The sequence below is a fragment of the Solanum stenotomum genome, chromosome 2 (genome assembly GCF_019186545.1).
Source record: "Solanum stenotomum isolate F172 chromosome 2, ASM1918654v1, whole genome shotgun sequence".
Taxonomy (NCBI): Eukaryota; Viridiplantae; Streptophyta; class Magnoliopsida; order Solanales; family Solanaceae; genus Solanum; species Solanum stenotomum.
Genome location: NC_064283.1, coordinates 23888364 through 23910644, shown reverse-complemented (window position 1 = coordinate 23910644; position 22281 = coordinate 23888364). Strand labels below are relative to the sequence as shown.

The window sequence follows — 22281 nt, the reverse complement described above, 5'->3', positions numbered from 1 at the left end:
AGCAACTTTAGTGGTGAGTCTTTATACTTCGAGGACAATAGAGATGTTTTTTATATTCAGTCTATTTTTTTTCAGTTTTCAATTTTGCTAGAGTTAGCTGGGGTCATGTCCCAGCAAGTCTAGTCAGTAGAGGCTTTTTAGACATAGTATTAGATTTAACTTTTGCTTTTGAGTGATTGTTTAGTATCACTAAAACTCTTAGTATGTTTTATATATATATATATTCAGACTAGATGGGTATTCCCCACTTTCAGTTATCAATTGATTAAGCTTCTGCATTAGCTCATGTTTTTCTTAGATATGTTCAGTATGCTTATGATATGCTAGAAATAGGGTTATCTTGGGGTCATTCGTGATTCTAGGTCCCGTGTTACGTCAAGGGGTAGCCTCGAGGTGTGAAAAATTTGGTATCGGAGCATTAGGTTCAGGAGTCCTAGGATGTCTAAAAGCCGCACTAGGTAGAGTCTCTTTCATAGGTGTGAAGTGCACCACAACTAATGAGAGGGAGGCTATGAAGTGTTTTAGGAAAAACTTCACCTTCTTGCTATTTTTATCGTGTGTGGGTATGGTATGATCTCATTTCTAATTTATTATTATGCGTTTCAGATCATGCCTCATAGTAGAGCTTATGCACGGAATGCTAATGCACGCAATGCTGACGTAGTTCCTCCAGTCCCGGACCATGAGGTCACTATCGGGGAATTTCGCAATGTGATCCAGCTTTATGCTCAGAGTGTGGCCAATCAGAACAATCAGCATGCTCTAGTTCCAACAATTTTTAATAGTGGGTCTACAACAGCCAGGGTTTGAGATTTTGTTCGAATGAATCTGCTTGAGTTTCTAGGGTCACAGATTGGTGAGGACCCACAAAAAATGAGGTTAAAAAGATCTTTGGAGTGATACAAGTGATCGGTAATGATAGAGTGGACTTAGCATCCTATCATCTTAAGGATGCGGCTCATAGTTGGTTCACTCAGTGGAAAGAAAATAGGGGTGCGGATGCAACTTCTGTGACTTGGGAGCGTTTTACTGGAGCTTTTCTGGACAGGTTCTTCTCGATGGAGTTGAGAAAAGCTAAGGCACAAGAGTCTATGAACTTTAAGCAGGGTTCAATGTCAGTCCAAGAATATGGGTTAAAGTTCACTCAACTCTCCAGGTATGCTCCACATATGATTGCCGATCCAAGGGGATAAATGAGTAAGTTTCTATTTGGTGTATCTGACTTAGTGAAGACAGAGTGTAGGAATTCTATATTGTTAGAGGATATGAATATCTCTAGGCTTATGACTCATGCTCAACAAGTTAAAGGAGACAAGCTTAGGGAACTGGCTAAGGACAACAAAAAAGCTAGAACAGGGAATTATGAATACTCTCAGTAGAAATCGGGAAGTGGTAATCGCTTACAATTTCAGTAGAGGTCTACAACCCCAACACCTTCATCAGCTAGTGCTCCATCCCCAGGTTTCGACAGGATTATAAAGGTAGGGTATCAGGCTCTAAGTATCAAGGGAGTACTTTAGGCAATAGGACTTTCCCAACTTGTCCAAAGTGTGGTAAGAACCATCTGATCAAGTGTCTTGCAGGCAAGGAAAGGTGCTTTGGGTGTGGTCACTCTGTCCATAGGTTGAAGGATTGCCCTTCTGCCACACAAGGGCAAAAAGTAACAATAATAGGGCTCAGTCTACAGTTCTAGCAACACCTGCTGGTCACCCAACTCAGCAGGGTGCTTTATCTGGTACAGGTGGCGGTTAACGCCATAACAGGTTGTATGCTCTCCAGGCTCACCAGGACCAGGAAGATTCTCCTAATGTAATCATCGGTACATTACGTGTCTTTTATTTGGATGTTTATGCATTGTTAGATCTAGGGGCTACACTATATTTTGTAACTCCCTATTTTGCAGTAAACTTTGGTGTCAATCCAAAAACTCTTTCAAAACCCTTATTAATCTCTACTCCAGTTGGTGACCTAGTTATAGCTATACGGGTATACAGAAATTGCCCTGTTACAGTCTCTCTAATAGTCACCTCAGCAGATCTTGTAGAGTTAGAAATGGTAGATTTCGATATGATTCTAGGCATAGATTGGTTACATTCATGTTATGCCTTAGTTGATTGTAGAACTAGGATCATTCAGTTTTAGTTTGCAAACGAGCCAGTCTTAGAATGGAAGGGCAGTAGCTCAGTGCCTATGGTTCAATTTATCTCCTACCTTAAGGCCAAAAATATGATCTCTAAAGGGTATATCTATCATCTTGTTCGGGTTAAGGATTCAAACTCCGAAACCCCAACTCTTGAGTCAGTCCGAGTAGTAAATTAGTTTACAGAAGTGTTTCCAAAAGATCTTCCCAAAGTTCCTCCCGTAAGGGAAATCGACTTTGGAATTGATCTCCTTCCAGATACCCAGCCCATTTTGATTCATCCTTACCGAATGGCTCCAACTAAGCTTAAGGAATTGAAAGTATAATTGAAAGACCTTCTAGATAAGGGCTTCATCAGACCTATTATTTCTACATGGGGTGCACCAGTATTGTTCGTGAAAAAGAAAGATGATTCTCTTAGAATGTGCATTGACTATCATCAGTTGAACTAATTCACCATCAAGAATAATTATTCCATCCCCAGGATTGATGACCTATTCGACCAACATTAGGGTGGTAGTTGCTTTTCTAAGATAGACCTCAGATCCAGCTATCATTAGCTCAGAGTCAGAGATAGTTACATTCCGAAGACAGTGTTCAGGACTTGGTATGGTCATTATGAATTTGAAGTTTTGTCATTTGGATTAACAAATTCTCTTGCAGCTTTCATGGACTTAATGAATAGGGTACTCAACCAGTATTTGGATTTGTTCGTTATTATTTATATTGATGATATCCTTATTTATTCTCGGAATGAGAAGGAGCATGCAACTCATCTAAGACTTGTTCTGCAAACTCTCAAGGATCGCCAATTATTTGCTAAGTTCAACAAATGTGAATTTTGGTTACAATCAGTCGCTTTCCTTGGTGTGGTATCCAGCGAAGGGATCCGAGTGGATTCTCAAAAATTGAGGTAGTATAACACTGGCCCAGACTCACCTCTCTAATAGATAACAAAAGTTTCTTGGGTTTGGCCGGGTATTACAGGAGATTTTTTGAAGGATTTTCATCCATAGCTTCCCCATTGACCAAGTTGACTCAAAAGAAGGTCAAATTTAAGTGGTCAGATGAGTGTGAGAAAAGTTTCTCAGAACTGAAGACTAGGTTGACTACAACTCTGGTCTTGACCCTACCAGATGGTTCAAACGGTTATGTGGTTTATTGTGATGCATCTAGGGTCGGCCTAGGTTGTGTGTTGATGCAGCAAGGTAATGTTATAACTTATGCTTCTAGACATCTTAAGGTACATGAGAAGAACTACCCAACTCATGATCTTGAACTTGCAGCTCTAGTATTTGCCCTAAAGATTTGGAGGCACTACTTGTATGGCGTTCATGTTGATGTATTCACAGATCATACGAGCCCCCAGTATGTTGTCACCTAGAAAGAGTCAAATCTTTGTCAGAGGAGATTGCTTGAATTCCTCAAGGACTCTGACATGAATGTGCTTTACCATCCTAGTAAGGCTAATGTAGTGGCTGATGCTCTCAGCAGACTATCTATGGGTAGTGTAGCACATGTTGAGAAAGAAAGGAAGGACTTAGCAAAAGATGTTCTCCGACTTGCCCGCTTAGGAGTTGGTCTTATAGACATGAGAGATGATAGTGTGATAGTTCAGAATCTACATTGGTAGCGGAGGTTAAGGAAAAACAAGATAGTGATCCTATATTACTTCAGCTGAAAGGTGTAGTTCATCAGCAGAAGGTTGAGGTTTTCTCCCAAGGGGGAGATGGTGTGCTTCGTTACCAGGGTTACTTATGTGTTCCTAATATGGGTGAGTTGAGGCAGCAGATCCTTACAGAAGCTCATAATTCCAGATATTCTATTCATCCAGGTGCCACTAAGATGTACCGCGATATGTGAAAAGTCTTTTTGTGGAATGGCATGAAGAGAGACATCACAGACTTTGTGGCTAAGTGTCCTAACAATCACTAGGTTAAGGTAGAACATCAGAAACCAGGAGGTATGACTCAGGAGATTAACATTCCTACATGGAAGTGGGAAGTGGTAAATATTGACTTCATTACGGGTTTACCTCGTACTCGCAGACATCTTGACTCCATTCAGGTGATAGTAGACAGAGCCACTAAGTTCGCTCACTTCTTGTTTATCAAGACTACAGATTTAACGGAAGACTACGCCAAACTCTACATCCATGAGATAGTCAGGTTGCATGTGTTCCCTTGTCTATCATCTCAGATAGAGGTCCTCAGTTCACCTTTCATTTCTGGAAATCATTTCAGAAAGGTCTTGGTACCCAGGTAATTCTCAGCATATCATTTCATCCACAGACAGATGGTTAGGCAGAATATACCATTCAGACCTTAGAGGACATGTTGAGAGCTTGCGTGATCGACTACAAGGGTATTTGGGATGACCACCTACCTCTCATAGAGTTTGCCTACAATAATAGTTTCCATTCCAGTATGCAAATGGCTCCGTATGAGCCACTATATGGGCATAGATGCAGGTCCTCGATTGGTTGGTTTGAATTAGGTGAAGCAATATTGATTGGGCCAGATTTGGTTCATGAAGCTATGGAAAAAGTTCAGCCTATCAGATATAGACTTAAGACAGCTCAAAGTCGTTAGAAGTCCTATGCATATGTGAGGAGAAGAGACTTAGAGTTCGAAATCAATGATTGGGTTTTCCTGATGGTGTCACCTATGAACGGGGTTATGAAATTTGGCAAGAAAGGAAAGCTCAGTCCTAGATATTTAGGTCCTCACAGAATCCTGAAAAAAGGGTTGGTAGTGTGGCTTATGAGTTAGAATTGCCAGCATAACTAGCATCGGTTCATCCAGACTTTCACATTTCATTGTTGAAGAAGTGTGTGGGTGATCCGGCATCAATAGTACCATTAGAGAGTGTGGCTGTGAAGGATAGTCTCACTTATGAAGAGGTTCCAGTTGAGATTCTTAACAGTCAGGTTCGTAGGTTGAGAAATAAAGAAGTCGCTTTAGTGAAAGTTTTGTGGAGGAGTCAGTCCGTAGAGGGAGCTACTTGGGAAGCAGAAGTAGCCATGAAGACCAAGTATCCTCATCTCTTTCCTTTCGATTCCGTTTCAGCTTCAGGTAATAGTACCTCTCCAGTCTCTCAGTTTACTCTTGCGTAAATTCAGTCTCAGTATCTTATTCTTTCAGATGTTCTTGCATTTTCAGCATATTTGCATATTTTTGGAACTCAGTTCAATCAGATATCAATTTTTAATACTTAGTGGTAGGGATTTCAGCTCCTTCTCTCCATACATAGCTAGTTTAGACTTTATTTAAGGACGAATATTCCCAATGGGGAGATATTAAACACCTCAAAACTTATCAGACCTAAGCAGTAGAAATTTGGTGAACCACGACAGGGTTCACAGATCGTGAGAGGAACCACTATTCGTCGGCCTGCTCGTGGCTCACACCCACCCAGTAGTGGTGGACCACGGAGCCATTCACAGGCCGTGGAATACCACACAAGCCATAGGAAGGCTCTTGGAGGTGAGGCAGAATCACCCAATGCTTATGCATCAGACCATGGAGCCCTCCATGGGCTGTGGTCTTGATGACGGGCCGTGGTGAGATTCGTGAAGCTGAACAAGTAGACCACAACCCCAAGTGAAGAACCACGGTGGCCTTCACGGTCTGTGGTCCCTCACATGGTCCGTGAAGTGGACTGTAGAGAAGAGTGCTCAGAACCAGTAGACCCTGACCAGCAACCACAACCTACTTGATGGACCGTGGTACCTTTGACAGTCCGTCAGTGGCTCAACAGAAGGCCCCCGTCAGATTTTAAGTTGGGGTCGTTTTGGTCTTTTCCCATATGCGTTGGACACCTAAACTACACCATTTACACCTAAACTATGTCGTTTTACTCAGTTCAAGCCTAGTAATTTAGTCAGAACTTACCCTAAACGATTAGTCACAAAAATTCACCAAAACTTAGAGCAAAAAGAGGAGAAAGAGTCGACTAGCCCCTCAAGAACAAGCAGGAGATTTTCTTTAGTTCCAGCTCCAAAATCGGAAGATTTCTCCTTGAATTTCGTCACTAGGTATGTGGAATTTCACTAGTGGGTTCCTTTCATCCACTAGGTCCCTATAATTCAGTCAAATTCTTGATTCTCTATATCTTGTTTAGACCTAGGGTTTCTAAAACCTTGGATAATTGTTGTGACTTAGATATTGCAGTATTCGTAATCGAATTATCATGTTTTCTTGGAAAGTTTGATTAGTTGCTTGCATGAAACTCAGAACCCTAGTTGTGTAGATTGTCTTAGTTCATGAATTACACTTGCTAGGTCAATTAAATAACTAACTATGCTCCAGTTTTCGAATGTTACATTGTTAGTTCTTAATGTTGCATTCTCAGATTTGCTTGTCAGAACATTGAGCTATCCAATATTTTAGTTATGTTATGTCTTGCACATTTCCAATTGGGAGTAGGCTTAGCACCGAGTTGGACTAAGGTTCAACGTACCCTCATAGTCCTAGAACTACCTGCCCCCGTGGGTTTATAAGTCCCCTCTGTGGGCATCAGATTTAGTGATCACGCCAGTCATGCCTTCATATTCATGGCAAGGTATATTGGGTCCTCTCGATGGGGCATATACATCGGACTTCACATTTAGCTCACGTGGTTTTATGTCTGTTAATAGTAGCTCCCACAATAAGACTTTAGTGGATTTGACCAGTTATTCAGTTTGTACCTCAGTATTCAGTCTCAACATGCTTGTTCATGATTAGTACTTGGTCATTGCATTTAGCCCAGTTTTCAATTATATTTCAGTATCTACATTTCTGCTCAGATTATGTTATTGCTCAGTTATATTTGTTCAACTTATATATTTGTTCAGCTATATTCCATATCATGCATGCTCACTACATTCCAAATACTGATGCATACTCTGCGCTACATCATTTCATGACGTAGGTTTAGGTACTCAGCATCCAGATTACGCTTAGATCGACTTTTGGTCCAGATTCAACAACTTCAGTGGTGAGTCCTCATACTTTGAGGACAATCGACATGTTTTTTATATTCAGTCTTTTTTTTTTCAGTTTTTAGTTTTGCTAGAGTTAGCTGGGGGCATGTCCCAACAATGCTAGTCAGTAGAGGCTTTTCAGACACAGTATTAGATTTAGCTTTAGCTTTTGAGTGATTGTTCAGTATTACTAAAACTCTTAGTATGTTATATATATATATATATATATATATATATATATATATATATATATATATTCTAGATGTGTATTTCCTATTTTCAGTTATCTATTGATTAAGCTTCCGCATTAGTTCATGTTTTTCTTAGATATGTTCATTACGTTTATGATACGCCAGAAATAGGGTTAGCTTGGGGTAATTCGTGATCCTAGGTCCCCTGTTACGTTAAGGGGGTAGCCTCGGGGCGTGACAATATTATTTAATAATGTATTTTCATCATTTATCAGGGATCGTGGTATATAGTTTCTAGTATTTGCACAGTACCTAAGTGAGGGTGAAGGTATTCCAGTTCAACACCTTGATTCTAAGTTACATCGCATTGAATATGGTGCACTATTGTGGGAATATGCAGCGAAGAAAATTGAATATGGAGCTATTAGCGAGAATGAGGCACCACCCAAAATAACCAGGCCACCCACAAGAATCGATAATTGTCAACTTGTTAGGATCAATTAGTTTATTGTCTAAATTATCATTTTGAGCTTCTATTTTATGTTTATGGTTGAAACTAATATTTTTGTTTTTTGTCTAACATTATCAACTATTTTATTTATATATGATCATGTTGCTTTACTGTTTTGGTAATTACATTGTTCAATATATTATGTGGGTTATTGCATTCAATGTATGGATATTTACCTTTGGTAACCAATTCTTTCAGTTGTGTGCTCTTTTTATAAACATATTAAATAGTATAAATGTATACTACAGTCTTTTTTACATCAACATATCCACAAGTATTACTATATTCATTTATTATCGGGACTTACTTAAAGACATTTGAATACTTACATTCTTTAAACGTTCAGTAAATGATGGAAGTAATTACATTCTAACCTTTTTGCCAAAATACAAAATTTTTAAATTTTTGTAGTTTACTTATTATCAATGTATGTGTGTATTTTTAACATAAGTATTTTTACTTGTCCGTATTAGTATATGTTTTTAAAGTGATTTTTATCATATACCAAAGTAATACGTAAGCGTATACAGAGAACATTGTTCCTTTATATTTTCTAAAGTTGTGTGTTCTATTTATCAAAATATTCACTAGTATAACTATTTTATATATGTATTTACCAACATATTCTCAAATATAACTATATTCATGTATTATCAGTAGTTACTTATAGTGTCAAGTAGTTTGTGTGTATCCATACATGTTTATAGTATCAAAGTGAGTAATTGACTAATTATTAGTTGAGAAGTTTGTATCATGTTTAATATTGAGCTACTATTCAAGTTAAATTATAATTTAATCAAGAAAACAAACAAACAAATCTTTCAATAAGAGCATTTTTATTCATTTATTCAACATAACAAAAATTATGTAAAAGAACATTTCACTAGTGGGAGGTATCAGTTCCTATACATTTCATGTTGCAGTTCGACATGAACGCCTATTGTGATCACGTTGTCCACACGCACTACAATTTGTACCCTTCCTTTTACTCCACTTGCTAAATGACTTCTCCCGTTGCTTCTTTGGCCTTCCTGGAGGTCGCTTGTATTTTGGTGGCAACACAACTTCATTAGCAATATGTTTAGGTATATTCCATTCACTGTTGTCAGGGAGAGGATATACACACTTCATATGTTTTCAATATTGTTTTTGGCTTGTAAAAGTCTGAACAATATTCATATGGAAGCATATGTTTTTTGTTCAACACCCTCCACGCATGTAAGCACAATATTCCGTCCAGTTGAAATCTGTTGCAACTGCAAGTCTTCTTTTCCAAGCATACAATATAAGTCTTCCCTTCATCACTTACTGAATAAACGTAATCAGTTGACGAGACAACCTAGAATGAATACATATTTTCATTTATACATTCTATATGAAAGTAAGTATACTTTAAATACATAATGAACTGAATACATGAAAGATTATTTTTCTCATAAAAAAATAACCATTCATTAACATACATACCGTCATACGTCCAAATTTTGATTCATCAAGTACAAGCATCTTCTGAAACTTCTTCCCAAGTAGTGTGAATATGTATGATAGATTTTTTCGAATTGTGCAATTCCATCTAGCAAACATCAAGTACACTTGTTCAAGAAAGTCAAATATCGGTAATTCTCTTACTGCTACCAATGTCGAATTGATGCACTCTGCAATATTTGACGTCATCATCCAACCCCGAGGAATTGGTGCATACAACCTTGTCCACTTCTTATATCCAGCCAACTCCAAGTATTTCTTCACCATTACATCAACCTGCTCAAACTTTTTCATTAGCCTATCAAAATCATTTTGAGTATACACTTTTGCCATAGTGTAGAATACTTCACTCAATTGCTTATTTAATTTTCGAATTTGTTTGCATACATCAACCCACAAGTTACATATGCAGGCGTAATGCTGAATATTGTTGTATACTCTAGATACAACCTTTATTATGCTTTAACTTCGATCAGATACCATACACATACTATCTCTTTCCCCATAAGCTTCTTCGAATTGTTCAAAGAACCATGTCCAAGCAACATCATTTACTGAATCAATAACTCTGTACGCCAAAGGTAATACATTTCCTATTATAATGTATAAAAAGTGTTAAAAAATAAAATAAAATTATAATGTAATTTTGTATCTAAAATACCTACTCCATCTAAAGTAATGGCTGATACGAATGCACCAGTATATGCTGATTTGACGTGGCTGGCGTCTCTAATAACAATCAACCTACAATGATCAAACCCCTTTATAAAAGCATGAAATGATATAAACACATACAAAAATTCATTCGCAGGTATTTTCTTCATTCGAATATGTGAACCAGGGTGTATCTTGTCCAAAGTATACAAGTATCCAGGCAACTTTCCATAAGACGCAGTTGGTTTCCCCATTATCGATTCTAATGCCTTCTCTTTTGCTCGCCATGCCAACATGTAGTTAATATCAATATCCATGTCCAATCTACGGTCATCCATGATATCATTTGGAGTGTACTTCCTCTTGTGATTCCTTAATTTAAGTGTGACTATTCCTCTAATCAATCCACTTGTTGCAAGACATTCTGAATGTACCCCATCTTTTAAAGGACATGTATGTTCAGAGTTAAAAACTCTAATTCTGAACATCTTCGACTTGTTAATACTTGACGCTTTCATCAACCAAGTGCATTCTTTAAGTTGGCATACAAGTGTATAACTGCGAATACAATTTATTTATTTTTTTAAGTTTTTCTTTGCATCTGTAAACATAAATCAATACGCTTAAATTGAAAAAAATTTAACAACAATTTACCTAATAGAGTTTGACTTCTCCACCAAGAATTTAAACCTTTTGTCGATTGAATACTTTTCTATCACATCCTTCAACATCGACTTGTCCATGTATATCTGAATCACCATTATCTCTTTTTGAGATATGTTCATAATGATCAAATCATTTCCACCATCAAATACATCTACTGGTTGATCACCAAACGCTGGGAAAATTAGTAATGTATCATGCGTACCAATCAATTCTTGATTGTATTCAAGTTGCAACACATCCCCTTCAATAGAAGTTTCTCTAGAATTAGAATATATTATATCAATATCGAAAATACTTGCACACAAGGGATATACTCCAAATTGAATGTTGGTTTTTTTCAACTGAACATATACACGCAAACCTATATCGTTACGTATTTCATAGGCATGTCGTTACCTTCAACAATATATTTGATTTTCATACATTTTTTGTTAGATCGATGTTCAATTGTATCAAAATTAAATCAACTAAATCAGAGTATGAAGCATATTCCTTCGAAACTATCCCGTCAATACTATATTTTACATAACAATACTCTTTGCTCCATTTTCTGAAATGCTGAATCAACATTGTGATATTTGCCATGGAATTGAATTTTGTTGGGCGTAAACTGAAGAAGAAAGAGTAAACATAATTTTTATAATTTTAAACTGATGAGAAACCTAGAGGGTAGTGGTCATAATGTGATTATCGCTAATTTAAAGTGCCAAATTAAGGGGTTTAAGGGCTGAAATAAAGGAATGATAGTTACATTAACAAATCTGCTTTATTTAGTAGGGAATTTAATTTGGATGTATTTTTGTATTTTTTAAAAAATGAAATATTCATGGAATACAACCATTTTGACACATAAAGTGTCGCTTTTTTTTTAAAAAAATATCATACTTATAGCAATTTCAATTTAATAACCCTAAAACTATAGTCATTTTTTAAAGTTACACAATTAAGGAAGCCAAAATGAGGTTCAATTCTTGATATATTTATATTTATAATTATATTGCATTCGTGCATTTAGTGGTTGGCAGAGATTGCCCATGAGATTACTCAAAGAGCTAGCGCCGATCGAGGTGCACAAGTTTTATCAATGTTGTGGACTGCTCGGTATGGCGTTGCCTGGTAGTGTTTGCCTGGTTGTTGCTACCTAGCTCCTCTTTCTCTTACTTATCCATCTTTGTAGCAATAACACATTTCAGTAACTAAACATGCAAGATTTTCCAACTTTACCCTTACCCAACAAGATGGTGACTACTGCGTCACCCCATTTCCCCAATCTTCTGGCGGTTATGACTACTCATTTTTACACGCGTACTTTATCTACCATAACATTTCAAATACGACTCTCCCATATTGTCATACATACAAAAATTCATTCGCAAGTGTTTTCTTCATTTGAATATGTGAACCAGGGTACGTCTTGTCCAAAGTATAAAAGTATGCAGGCAACTTTCCATAAGATGCAGATGGTTGCCCCATTATCGATTCTAATGCCTTCTTTTTTGCTCGCCATGAAAACATGTAGCTAATATCAATATACAAGTCCAATCTAACGTCATCCATGATATCATTCGAAGTGTACTTCCTCTTGTGATTTCTCAATTTAGGTGCGACTATTCCTCCAATCAATCCACTTGTTGCACGACATTCTGAATGTACCCCATATTTTAAAGGACATGCATGCTTAGAGTTAAAAACTCTAATTTTGAGCATCTTCGACTCTTTAATACTTGATGCTTTCATCAACCATGTGCATTCTTTAGATTGCCATCAAAGTGTATAATTGCGAATACAATTTAATTTTTTTTAGTTTTGCTTTGCATCTGCAAATATAAATCAATACACTTAAATTGAAACAAATTTAACAATAATTTACCTAATAGAGTTTGACCTCTCCAAGAATTTAAACCTTTTGTCAATTGAATACTTTTCCATCACATCTTTTAACGTCGACTTGTCCATGTATATCTGATCCACCATTATCTTCTTTTGAGATATGTTCGTAATGATCAAATCATTTCCACCATCAAATACATCTACTGGTTGAGCGCCAAACGTTGGGACAATTGGTAATGTATCATTCGTATCAATCAATTCTTGATTGTATTCAAGTTGCAACACATCCCCTTCAATAGAAGTTTCTCCAGAATTATAATATACTATATTAAAATCGAAAATACTTACACACAAGGGATATATTCTAAATTGAGTGTTGATCCTTTTCAACTGAACATATACACGCACACCCATATCGTTATGTATTTCATAGGCATGTCGTTACCTTCGACATTGTATTTGATTTTCATACATTTTTCTGTAAGATCGATGTTCAATTGTACTGAAATTAAATAAACTAACTCAGAGTATGAAGCATATTCCTTCACCACTATCCCGTCAATACTATATTCTACATAGCAATTCTCTTCGCTCTATTTTATTGAATGCTAGATTAACACTGCGATAGTTTCCATGAAATTGAATTTTGTTAGGCGTAAACTGAAGAAGAAAGATTAAACATACTTTTTATAATTTTAAATTGCTGAGAAACCTAGAGGGTAGTGGTCATAATGTGATTATCGCTAATTTTAAGTGCCAAATTAAGGGGTTTAAGGGCTGAAATAAAGTAATGGCAGTTACATTAACAAATCTGCCTTATTTAATGGGAAATTTAATTTGGATGTATTTTTGTATTTTAAAAAAATGAAATATTCATGGATTACAACCATTTTGACACACAAAAGTGTAGCAATTTTTTTTAAAATATCATACTTATAGCTATTCCAATTAAATAACCCTAAAACTATAGTCATTTCTTAAAGTTACACAATCAAGGAAGCCAAACAAGGCTCAATTCTTCATATATTCATATTTATAATTATATTGCAGTCGTGCATTTAGTGGTTGGCAGAGACTGCCCATAAGATTAATCAAAGAGATAGCGCCGATCGAGGTGCTAATGTTTTATCAATGTTGTGGACTGCTCGGTATGGTGGCGCCTGGTAGTGTTTGCTTCGCTGTTGCTACTTAGCTCATCTTTCTCTTCCTCAACCATCTTTGTTGGAATGCCACATTTTAGTGACTAAACATACAAAATTTTCCAACTTTACCCTTATCCAACAAGATGGTGACTACTCTTTCACCCCATTTCCCCAAGTTTATGGCGGTTATGACTACTCATTTTTACACGCATACCTTACCTACCATAACCTTTCAGTTACCACTCTCCCATGTTGTCATACATACAAAAATTCATTCACAGGTGTTTTCTTGATTCAAATATGTGAACTAGGGAACGTCTTGTTCGAAGTATAAAAGTATGCAGACAGCTTTCCATAAGATACAGCTGGTTGCCCCATTATCGATTCTAATGCCTTCTTTGCTCGCCATGCCAACATGTAGGCAATATCATTACCCAAGTCCAACTAATGTCATCCATGATATCATATGAAGTGTGCTTCCTGTTGTGATTCCTCAATTTAGGTGAAACTATTCCTCCAATCAATCCACTTGTTGCACGACATTCTGAATGTACCCTATCTTTTAAAGGACATGGATGCTCAGAGTTAAAAACTATAATTCTAAACATCTTTGAATTTTTAATACTTGAGGCTTTTATCAACCATGTGCATTCTTTAGATTTGCATACAAGTGTATAACTGCGAATACAATTTTTTTTTTAAATTTTGCTTTGCATCTGCAAACATAAAATCAATACACTTAAATTGAAACAAATTAAACGATAATTTACCTAATAGAATTTGACCTCTCCACCAAGAATTTAAACCTTTTGTCGATTGAATACTTTTCCATCACATCTTTCAACGTCGATTTGTCCATGTATATCTAATCCACCATTATCTCCTTTTGAGATCTGTTCGTAATGATCAGAACATTTCCACTATCAAATACATCTACTGGTTGATCACCAAACATTGGGACAATTGGTAATGTATCATTCGTACCAATCAATTCTTGATTGTATTCAAGTTGCAACACATCCTCTTCAATAGAAGTTTCTCCAGAATTAGAATATACTATATCAATATCGAAAATACTTACGCACAAGGTCAAGGTAGAGGTCGGTTTGATAGAGGCGGCATGGCTTCTAGTAGGGGTGCTACAACTCAACCATGCGGAGGTTGAGGTACTACTCATATACTGGTGGTGGTTGAGAGGGAAAATATTATTATTTCTAGGGAGGCGTGAGGCCGAGACTTTTTATGTTGTGATTACAAGTATCATCCCAATTCGCCATCAACCTGCGTCTGTATTGTTTGATTAGGGTCTATTTTCTCGTATATGCCTATCTATTTTGTTGTTGGATTTGATACGATGTGTAATAGTACACATGTGCCTATTCATATTTCTATACCAGTGGGTGAGTCCTTAGTGGTGGATCGAGTGTATCGATTATGTCTTGTTTGTTTGGATGGGTATGACACTTGGGTGGACTTTGATAATATCTTGGATATAGATTGTCTTTCCCCGCATCATGATATTCTTTATTGTTATGCTAAGACTCTGATCTTAGCGATGTCGTATGTCCCGAGAGTTGAGTGGACGGGTGCTAGTGGTTCTTACCCTAGCAAATTTATCTCTTTCATTCAAGCTCAAAGATTGGTTAATATATGGTGTTTGTCATATTTGGGCTTTTGTTCTAGATACTAATATTTAGCCACCTCCCATGTATTTTGTGCCCATGGTTTGAGAGTTTTCATATGTTTTTCCTATTGTTCTTCCAAGTGTTCATCTGGATATGGACATCAATTTTTCTATTGAATTGGAGTCGGGCACTAAGCCCATCTCTATCTCTCCTTATCGCATGGATCCATCAGAGGTTAAGGATCAGTTGCAGGACTTGTTGAGTAAGGTGTTCATTCTCCTTAATGTGTTTCAATGGGGGTGCTCAAGTTCTATTCTTGGGGAAGAAGGATGGAACCATGAGGATATGTGTTGACTACTGACAGTTGAACAAAGTGACAGTGAAGAACAAGTATCCTATTCCTCGCAGTGATGATTTATTTGATCAGCTTCAGAGAGCATCTTTATTTTCTAAGATTGATTTGAGGTCCAACTATCATCAGATGAGGATTAGGGCATCATATATCCCTAAGACAGGTTTCAGGACTCGATATGGGCACTATGAGTTTCTTGTAATGTCTTTTGGTTTGACTAATGCCCCTGCAGCGTTCATGGAGTTGATGAACATGCAATTTCGACTGTATTTTGATTCTTTTGTGATAGTGTCACTCCCCAAGCCTACACCCTGGATGTGATTGGTACTCGAGAATCATTGTTGGTCCCCAAGGGAGCCCTTGGCCTGACTGACTACTTAGGGGAAGACCTACTCAAGTACTAATAGGCTCAAAACAAAATATAATCCGTTAAACTCAAATACTCATGTCATAAAGTTTGGAAAATACTCAATAACAATACTTATAGTTTGTAAAAAGGCATTAAAAGAAAATACATACTGAGAGACACTTCGACTTTGTCTATCTATGAAGCCTCTACTATTAAAGAAGGATGTTGGGACAAGACCCACGACATCTCAAAGCTACTAACTAGAAAGTAAATTTGAAGTCCTCAGGAATGAATGCAGGACCAAAAGCTAGTTGCAGTAGAGTGATTTCAACAAAGTGCTATTGATGATCTTGAACACCTGTAACTGCATCATAAAAAGATGCAGGTCGAATGACATCAATATATTAAATGTGCGAGTATGTAATGTAATATAGCTGAATAAAAAATAACTAAACTGAAAGTTGGAAGGTAACTCAACTAAAATATAGTATAATTCACGATGAAAAATCATTTAAGCTCTTATTGTGAGGATGTATTAAAAGTAAATACTGAACTGAAATATATATATATATATATATATATACACACACTTTACTTTATTGGGGAGTTTCTCTAACAGACAACCATCACTATGAGTTTCATGATGATACAACATATTATCCACGTTGTTAGAGCATCCCTATACATTGCCAGAGTAGAGGACACAACCGAACTACTGAATCTACTAAAAACCTTCTTGAGGTAGGTAAGGAGTCTCCTATCTTGCGGTACGATCCTATCTACACTAGCATCGTAGGTTATGGAGTTTGAGTTATCTGAGCTCTTACCCCAAATTGATGCTCAATATTACTCCCAAAATGCAACTAAATGCTCATGTAAAAGTACTCTCTAGGTTGAGATAATTTCTCAGAATGCCTCTTTAAGAGGTAACTAAAGTTGTATTGAATCTTTCTGAAACCTTGAAAACTCTTTGTACTTTTATGAAAATAGTGCTCTTTTGTTTAAAATGTAAAATCATACATCCAGAACCATTAATTTCTCTTAAAACTCTTGAAATAACCTGTATTTAGGTTGTAATCATGAAAACTATATCCGAAACATATTATGATTTGATCATTGATGATTCAGGAAGTCCTACTATATAAACATTGATGGCATATCTAGATGCCATATTGCTTAAACATTGATGACATACTCAATTTAATCATGAATCGTAGTTCTTTTCTCAATGTAAAAATCATACTTTTGAAATCATTTCTATTCCCTGAAACTCTTCTCAAAATATACTTTAAAATACCCTTGAACTCACTTTAAAATTCATAAAAATTAATGCATGAAAATAAATGCACAAAGACTTTCAAGAAAATATCATCAACTAGGGTTCATATGAAATATAAACATGAACAACAAACCAATAATCTCAATATATAAAATATCATAATCTCATAATTAAAAATTTAGAACTCAGAATAAGAATATAATTAGAATTTAGAATTTCATAGATCTTTGAGTAGAATACTGATTTAATTCTTATTGACTAAATTTAGATGTAGGGCGTAAGAAAGAACTTTCCTCCAATTGAAATCCATGCACTTTTTTCTATTTTTTGCTTAGATGTTCTCCCTTCTGAGCTGAGAGATAAGGGATAGAAATTCATTGGAACACTATGAATAGCCTTACATACCTGGAAGAACAAAGTTCTTGAAGATTCTTGAAGAAGAACTTGATTGGAAGACTTGAAACACTAGCTTGAAGGAGAACAATCAAGAACACCTTTCTTGAGATTCTTGAATTAGCTTCTTGAAAACTCTATGGACAAGAATTATGATTTTCATTAATGATCCATAATTGTATGAAGGAATTTGAGTTGGAAAGAATGAAATTCTTGGAGAAGGACTTACCTTGAAGAAGAATCTTGAAAAGGATTGAGAGACAAGAGATTGGGGGATCAAGAGATGAAAATATGATTGGTTTGGACCTTTAATTAGTCAAGAAATTCGTTTAGGATTTTCATAGAGGTAAAAAGACAAAATGACCCTTTTTAATGTTCTTTCGTCGGCAAATTCGTCACTGCACTGTTTCAAGTCACTAAAATAATCATAACCATTTACTCGGAACTTGGATTAATGCAAAATAAGTGGTGTTGAAAAGAATATTCAAATACCTTTAATTTGATAGGTTTTGGGCCACCTAACTCTTTATATTTAAAGAGGTATGAACGTTTGAAGTTGACCCAAATAGAATGTTATATAAAAAATTAATCAGTAAGGAAGCTTTCAACTCAACTTTGATCTAGGGGATTCTTGTGACCGTAATAAATTATTCCCACACTAAAGAATTGAACTTTACACATACGACCTTACACGTAAATGAAGAATAGTTCGGGTCTTAACTTAGAATTTTTTATGGGTGTTACAGATAATGTTCATTGATAACATCTTGGTGTACTCCAAGATTGAGGAGGATTATGTTTGGCACTTGAGGACGATGTTCTAGAGATTGCGGAAGAGAAATTGTATGCCAAGTTCTCGAAGTAGGAGTTTTGACTGGATTATATTGCATTTTTGGGACATGTGGTGTCCAAGAAGGGTATTCAGGTGGATCCAACCAAGATTGAGGTAGTTAGAGGTTGGACTAGGCCTACTTCAGTTACCGATATTTGGAATTTTCTGGAACTTGAGCAATTATAGGTGATTTGTTCAGAGCTTCTCTACTACTGCATCTTCTTTGAATAGATTGACTCGACAGAGTGTGAGTTTCCAGTGGTTTGATGAGTGTGAGGGTAGATTTCAAAAGCTCAAGACCTTGTTGACATCAGCTCCTCTTTTGACTCTACCCGATGAGGGTATGGACTTTACTATATAGTGTGATGCTTTTGGAGTTAGGTTAGGTGGTGTTCTGATGTAGAAAGGTAATGTGATCATCTATGCTTCTAGACAGTTGAAGGCTCATTATAATAAAAACCCTACTCATGATTTGGAGTTGGAAGTTATAGTGTTTGTGCTTAAGCTATGACGACATTATTGGTATGGGTATATTGTCCGATTTTCATAAATCATCAGGGTCTTTAGTAAATCCTTAGTCAGAGGGATCTGAACTTGAGGCAACGCAAATGACTTGAGATACTAAATAAAAATGATATCACCATCTTGTACCATCTAGGAAAGGCCAATGTGGTGACTGATGCTTTTAGTAGGAAGTATGGAGAGTCTTTCCACTATCAGTGTTGAGTAGAGACCATTGGCAACATATTTTTAGAGATTAGCCAATAGTCTCGTCTAATTACATATTTCTGAGAAGAGTGGTGGTATAAAACCTTTCATAGAGACCTGTTATTCCTTAGTTGAGCAGATCCGTGAGCACCAATTTGATGATGAGAAGTTGTGCCTCATTCAAGACAAAGTGTTGAGAGGGGAAGATAAAAAGGCTATCCTTGATTCTGATGGAGTCTTCAGGATCAGAGGCATGATTTGTGTGCCCAAGGTGGGCGAGTTGATTAGATTGATTCTAGAGGAGGATTATTGTTCATGATATTTCATTCATCCGGGAGTGATGAAGATGTCATGATCTGAGTCAGCATTATTGGTAATGTGGCATAAAGAGAGATACTACAGACTTTGTGTCAAGATGCTTGACTTTCCAACAAGAGGATGCCTATTCCTACTTGGAATAAGAGCGAATCACTATGGAGTCTCATTTCATCCTGGTTCGGGTTAAGTATATGGTGGAGAAGTTAGCCCAACGTTATATCAGTCAGATTGTGCGACTACATGGAGTACCTGTTTTAATTGTCTTTGATCGAGGTTCATTGTTCACTTCACATTTTTGGAAGGCTACGCAACATGGTTTGAGCACTCGATTAGATATGAGTACAACCTTTCACCCTCAGACAAATGGTCAGTCCGAGCAGAGGATTCATGTGTTAGACGATATGCTTAGAGCTTGTGTAATTAATTTTAGTGCTATATGGGATCAATATTTTCCCTTAGAAGAGTTTTCATACAACAACAATTATCACTATAGTATTCAGATAACCCCATGAGGCGTTGTATGGAAGATGGTGTAGATCTCCGATCGGTTGGTTCAATTCAACCGAGATGTACTCTTTAGATTTAAACTTGCTTAGAGATGCTATCGAGTAGGTCCGTATGATTCAGCGTAGACTGTTGATATGCCAGTGTTGATAGAAGATCTATGTCATTTGGAGAGTTAGAGCCCTATTGTTTATGAAGGGTGATCATGTTTGGCTCCGGGAGTCACCTATAAAGGGTGTGATTAGGTTCGGAAAGAAGGGAAAACTTAGCCCTAGATGTGTTGTCCCTTTTGAGATTTTGAGCTGAGTGGGAGAGGTGGCCTATAAGTTGGCCTTGCCACCTTGCTTGTCAGTGGTACATCATGTGTTTCATTTCTCCATGCTTCGAAAGTAGATGCCGGATGAGTCTCATGTGCTTTTGCTTGATTCAGTTGTGTTAGGTCCAGAAGTTTCTTTGAAGAGGAGCCTATATACATCAATAGATAGGCGGGTCCAAAAGCTTATGACTAAAGAGATTGCTTTAGTGAAGGTGCAGTGGAAGCATCGCTTAGTTGGTGAGGCGACTTAAGATATAGAATCTGATATGCGTTCCCGATATCCTCAGTTTTTCAAGGCTTTAGGTACTTTCTTTTATTTTATGTTCGATGGCAAACATAATTTTTAGTGGTGGATAATTGTCACGACCAAGGGGTACCCCCTAGATGTAACATGGCGTATAGAACCCCGAAGGACCCCATACAAGACACTCAGCTCTTACAACATAAAAAATAGAACAATAAGAGTAAAACAATAGTCCAAGTCCAATAGGTTTTTTTATAAAAGATAAGAGGANTTTTCGAGGCTTTAGGTACTTTCTTTAGTTTTATGTTCGATGGCAAACATGATTTTTAGTGGTGGATAATTGTCACGACCAAGGGGTACCCCCTAGACGTAACATGGCGTATAGAACCCCGAAGGACCCCATACAAGACACTCAGCTCTTACAACATAAAAAATAGAACAATAAGAGTAAAACAATAGTCCAAGTCCAATAGGTTTTTTTATAAAAGATAAGAGGAAGTCTAAAACACTTGTCTCATTATAGCCATCTAATACAATAGAATGAAATTGGGCCTAGCCCATACATCATGTACAAAAGTGAAATTTAGGAAAATGAACTAATCAACGAATGTCCGTCCTCGAAGCATGAGGACTCACCAAAGCTCAAGAATCTCAAAAAGCAACCACTAGCCACGAGACTGATGACCCTGACTGCCGGACCCTACATTTTGGGAAATATTGGAAAGAGTATGCGTTGGTACAAAACAATGTACCAAGTATGATAGCTATGCATAAAACATTTAAATCATGCTAAAAAGGGACATTTCATTTTAATGACATATAATTGGCCAAGCTAAAATGTGATGTAAGAGAGTTAGAAAACATAAGTCATAAAATCATAGTCAATGCAAGCTAACATCATGTTTGAAACCTTTGAACTCATATGCGACACTACTTGAAGTAACCTTAGTTTATTATTAATGTGGGGGATTAATCTTAACCAACATAGAGACCATATGAGCTATAACATGATCCCCGATGTCCCCCACACCGAAAAGGGTTGTCCTACTTGCCAAGGTAGAACCATGAACTTCTAGCTTAGGTGCATCCACTAGCTAATGTCCATCTAGACAATAATCCTATGGGGGCACATAGGTAAGGGATAAGGAGAATGCTTTTAGAAACCCGACCTCTACTCATGGGAGAGCTTCCATCTCAATATCTTCTACGTGCTAAGCATAAATATCATGGAATAGTTATTTCTTCTCATTGTTATTATCCATGGAAAGGCATGTCATCTTGCCAATCCAAGCTAAGTCATCATCCATGGAAAGGTATCTTTCAATAACCAATCCAAATTAGTTTCATTAGGATAGCTCTTAATCTTTGATTCAATTAGGTGAGAAATCCTTTCAAACTAAGAATCCTTGTTATGTGAGAAAACCTTTCACATCTTACTCTTATGTGTATATGAGAAAATCCTTTCAATAACACATCATAATCATCAACATTGATACTCTACTCTCAAAGCATCCTTAAAATATTTGCATAGATTTCATAAGAAAACACATAAGTCCATAATTTACCTTTTAAGGTCAAATCCCACTTTCAATCATCAACACTTAGAAAACATGGGTTATATATAGATTTCATCATAAATTCATGTAAATATAGCAATACATGCTCAATTTCATAAAACTCTTCCTTTACAATAAAAATATCACATCATATGATTCATAGCTTGAAAACATGGGGGTTACATGGGTTCATGGGGAAATCATCATAATATCCTAGTAT

General features: G+C 36.6%; 1 protein-coding gene across 1 annotated transcript; it reads right to left on the bottom strand.

Moving 5' to 3' along the window:
• Positions 1-8720: 8720 nt before the first annotated feature.
• LOC125855829 (uncharacterized) lies at positions 8721-9626 on the bottom strand. Its single transcript, XM_049535514.1, has 3 exons — positions 9276-9626; positions 9091-9147; positions 8721-8933 (listed from the first exon to the last, which is right to left on the bottom strand). Exons 1-3 carry the CDS (start codon positions 9624-9626, stop codon positions 8721-8723), a joined length of 621 nt encoding a protein of 206 aa, XP_049391471.1.
• Positions 9627-22281: the final 12655 nt, after the last annotated feature.

Excerpts from the sequence above, each read along its gene's own strand:
- LOC125855829 (XM_049535514.1), bottom strand. The coding sequence starts at position 9,626 with ATGGCAAAAGTGTATACTCAAAATGATTTTGATAGGCTAATGAAAAAG. Across the intron at positions 9,148-9,275 it reads CAAAATTTGGACGTATGACG|GTTGTCTCGTCAACTGATTA; the intron begins GTATGTATGTTA and ends TATTCATTCTAG. Across the intron at positions 8,934-9,090 it reads ATGAAGGGAAGACTTATATT|TGTGTATATCCTCTCCCTGA; the intron begins GTATGCTTGGAA and ends AAACATATGAAG.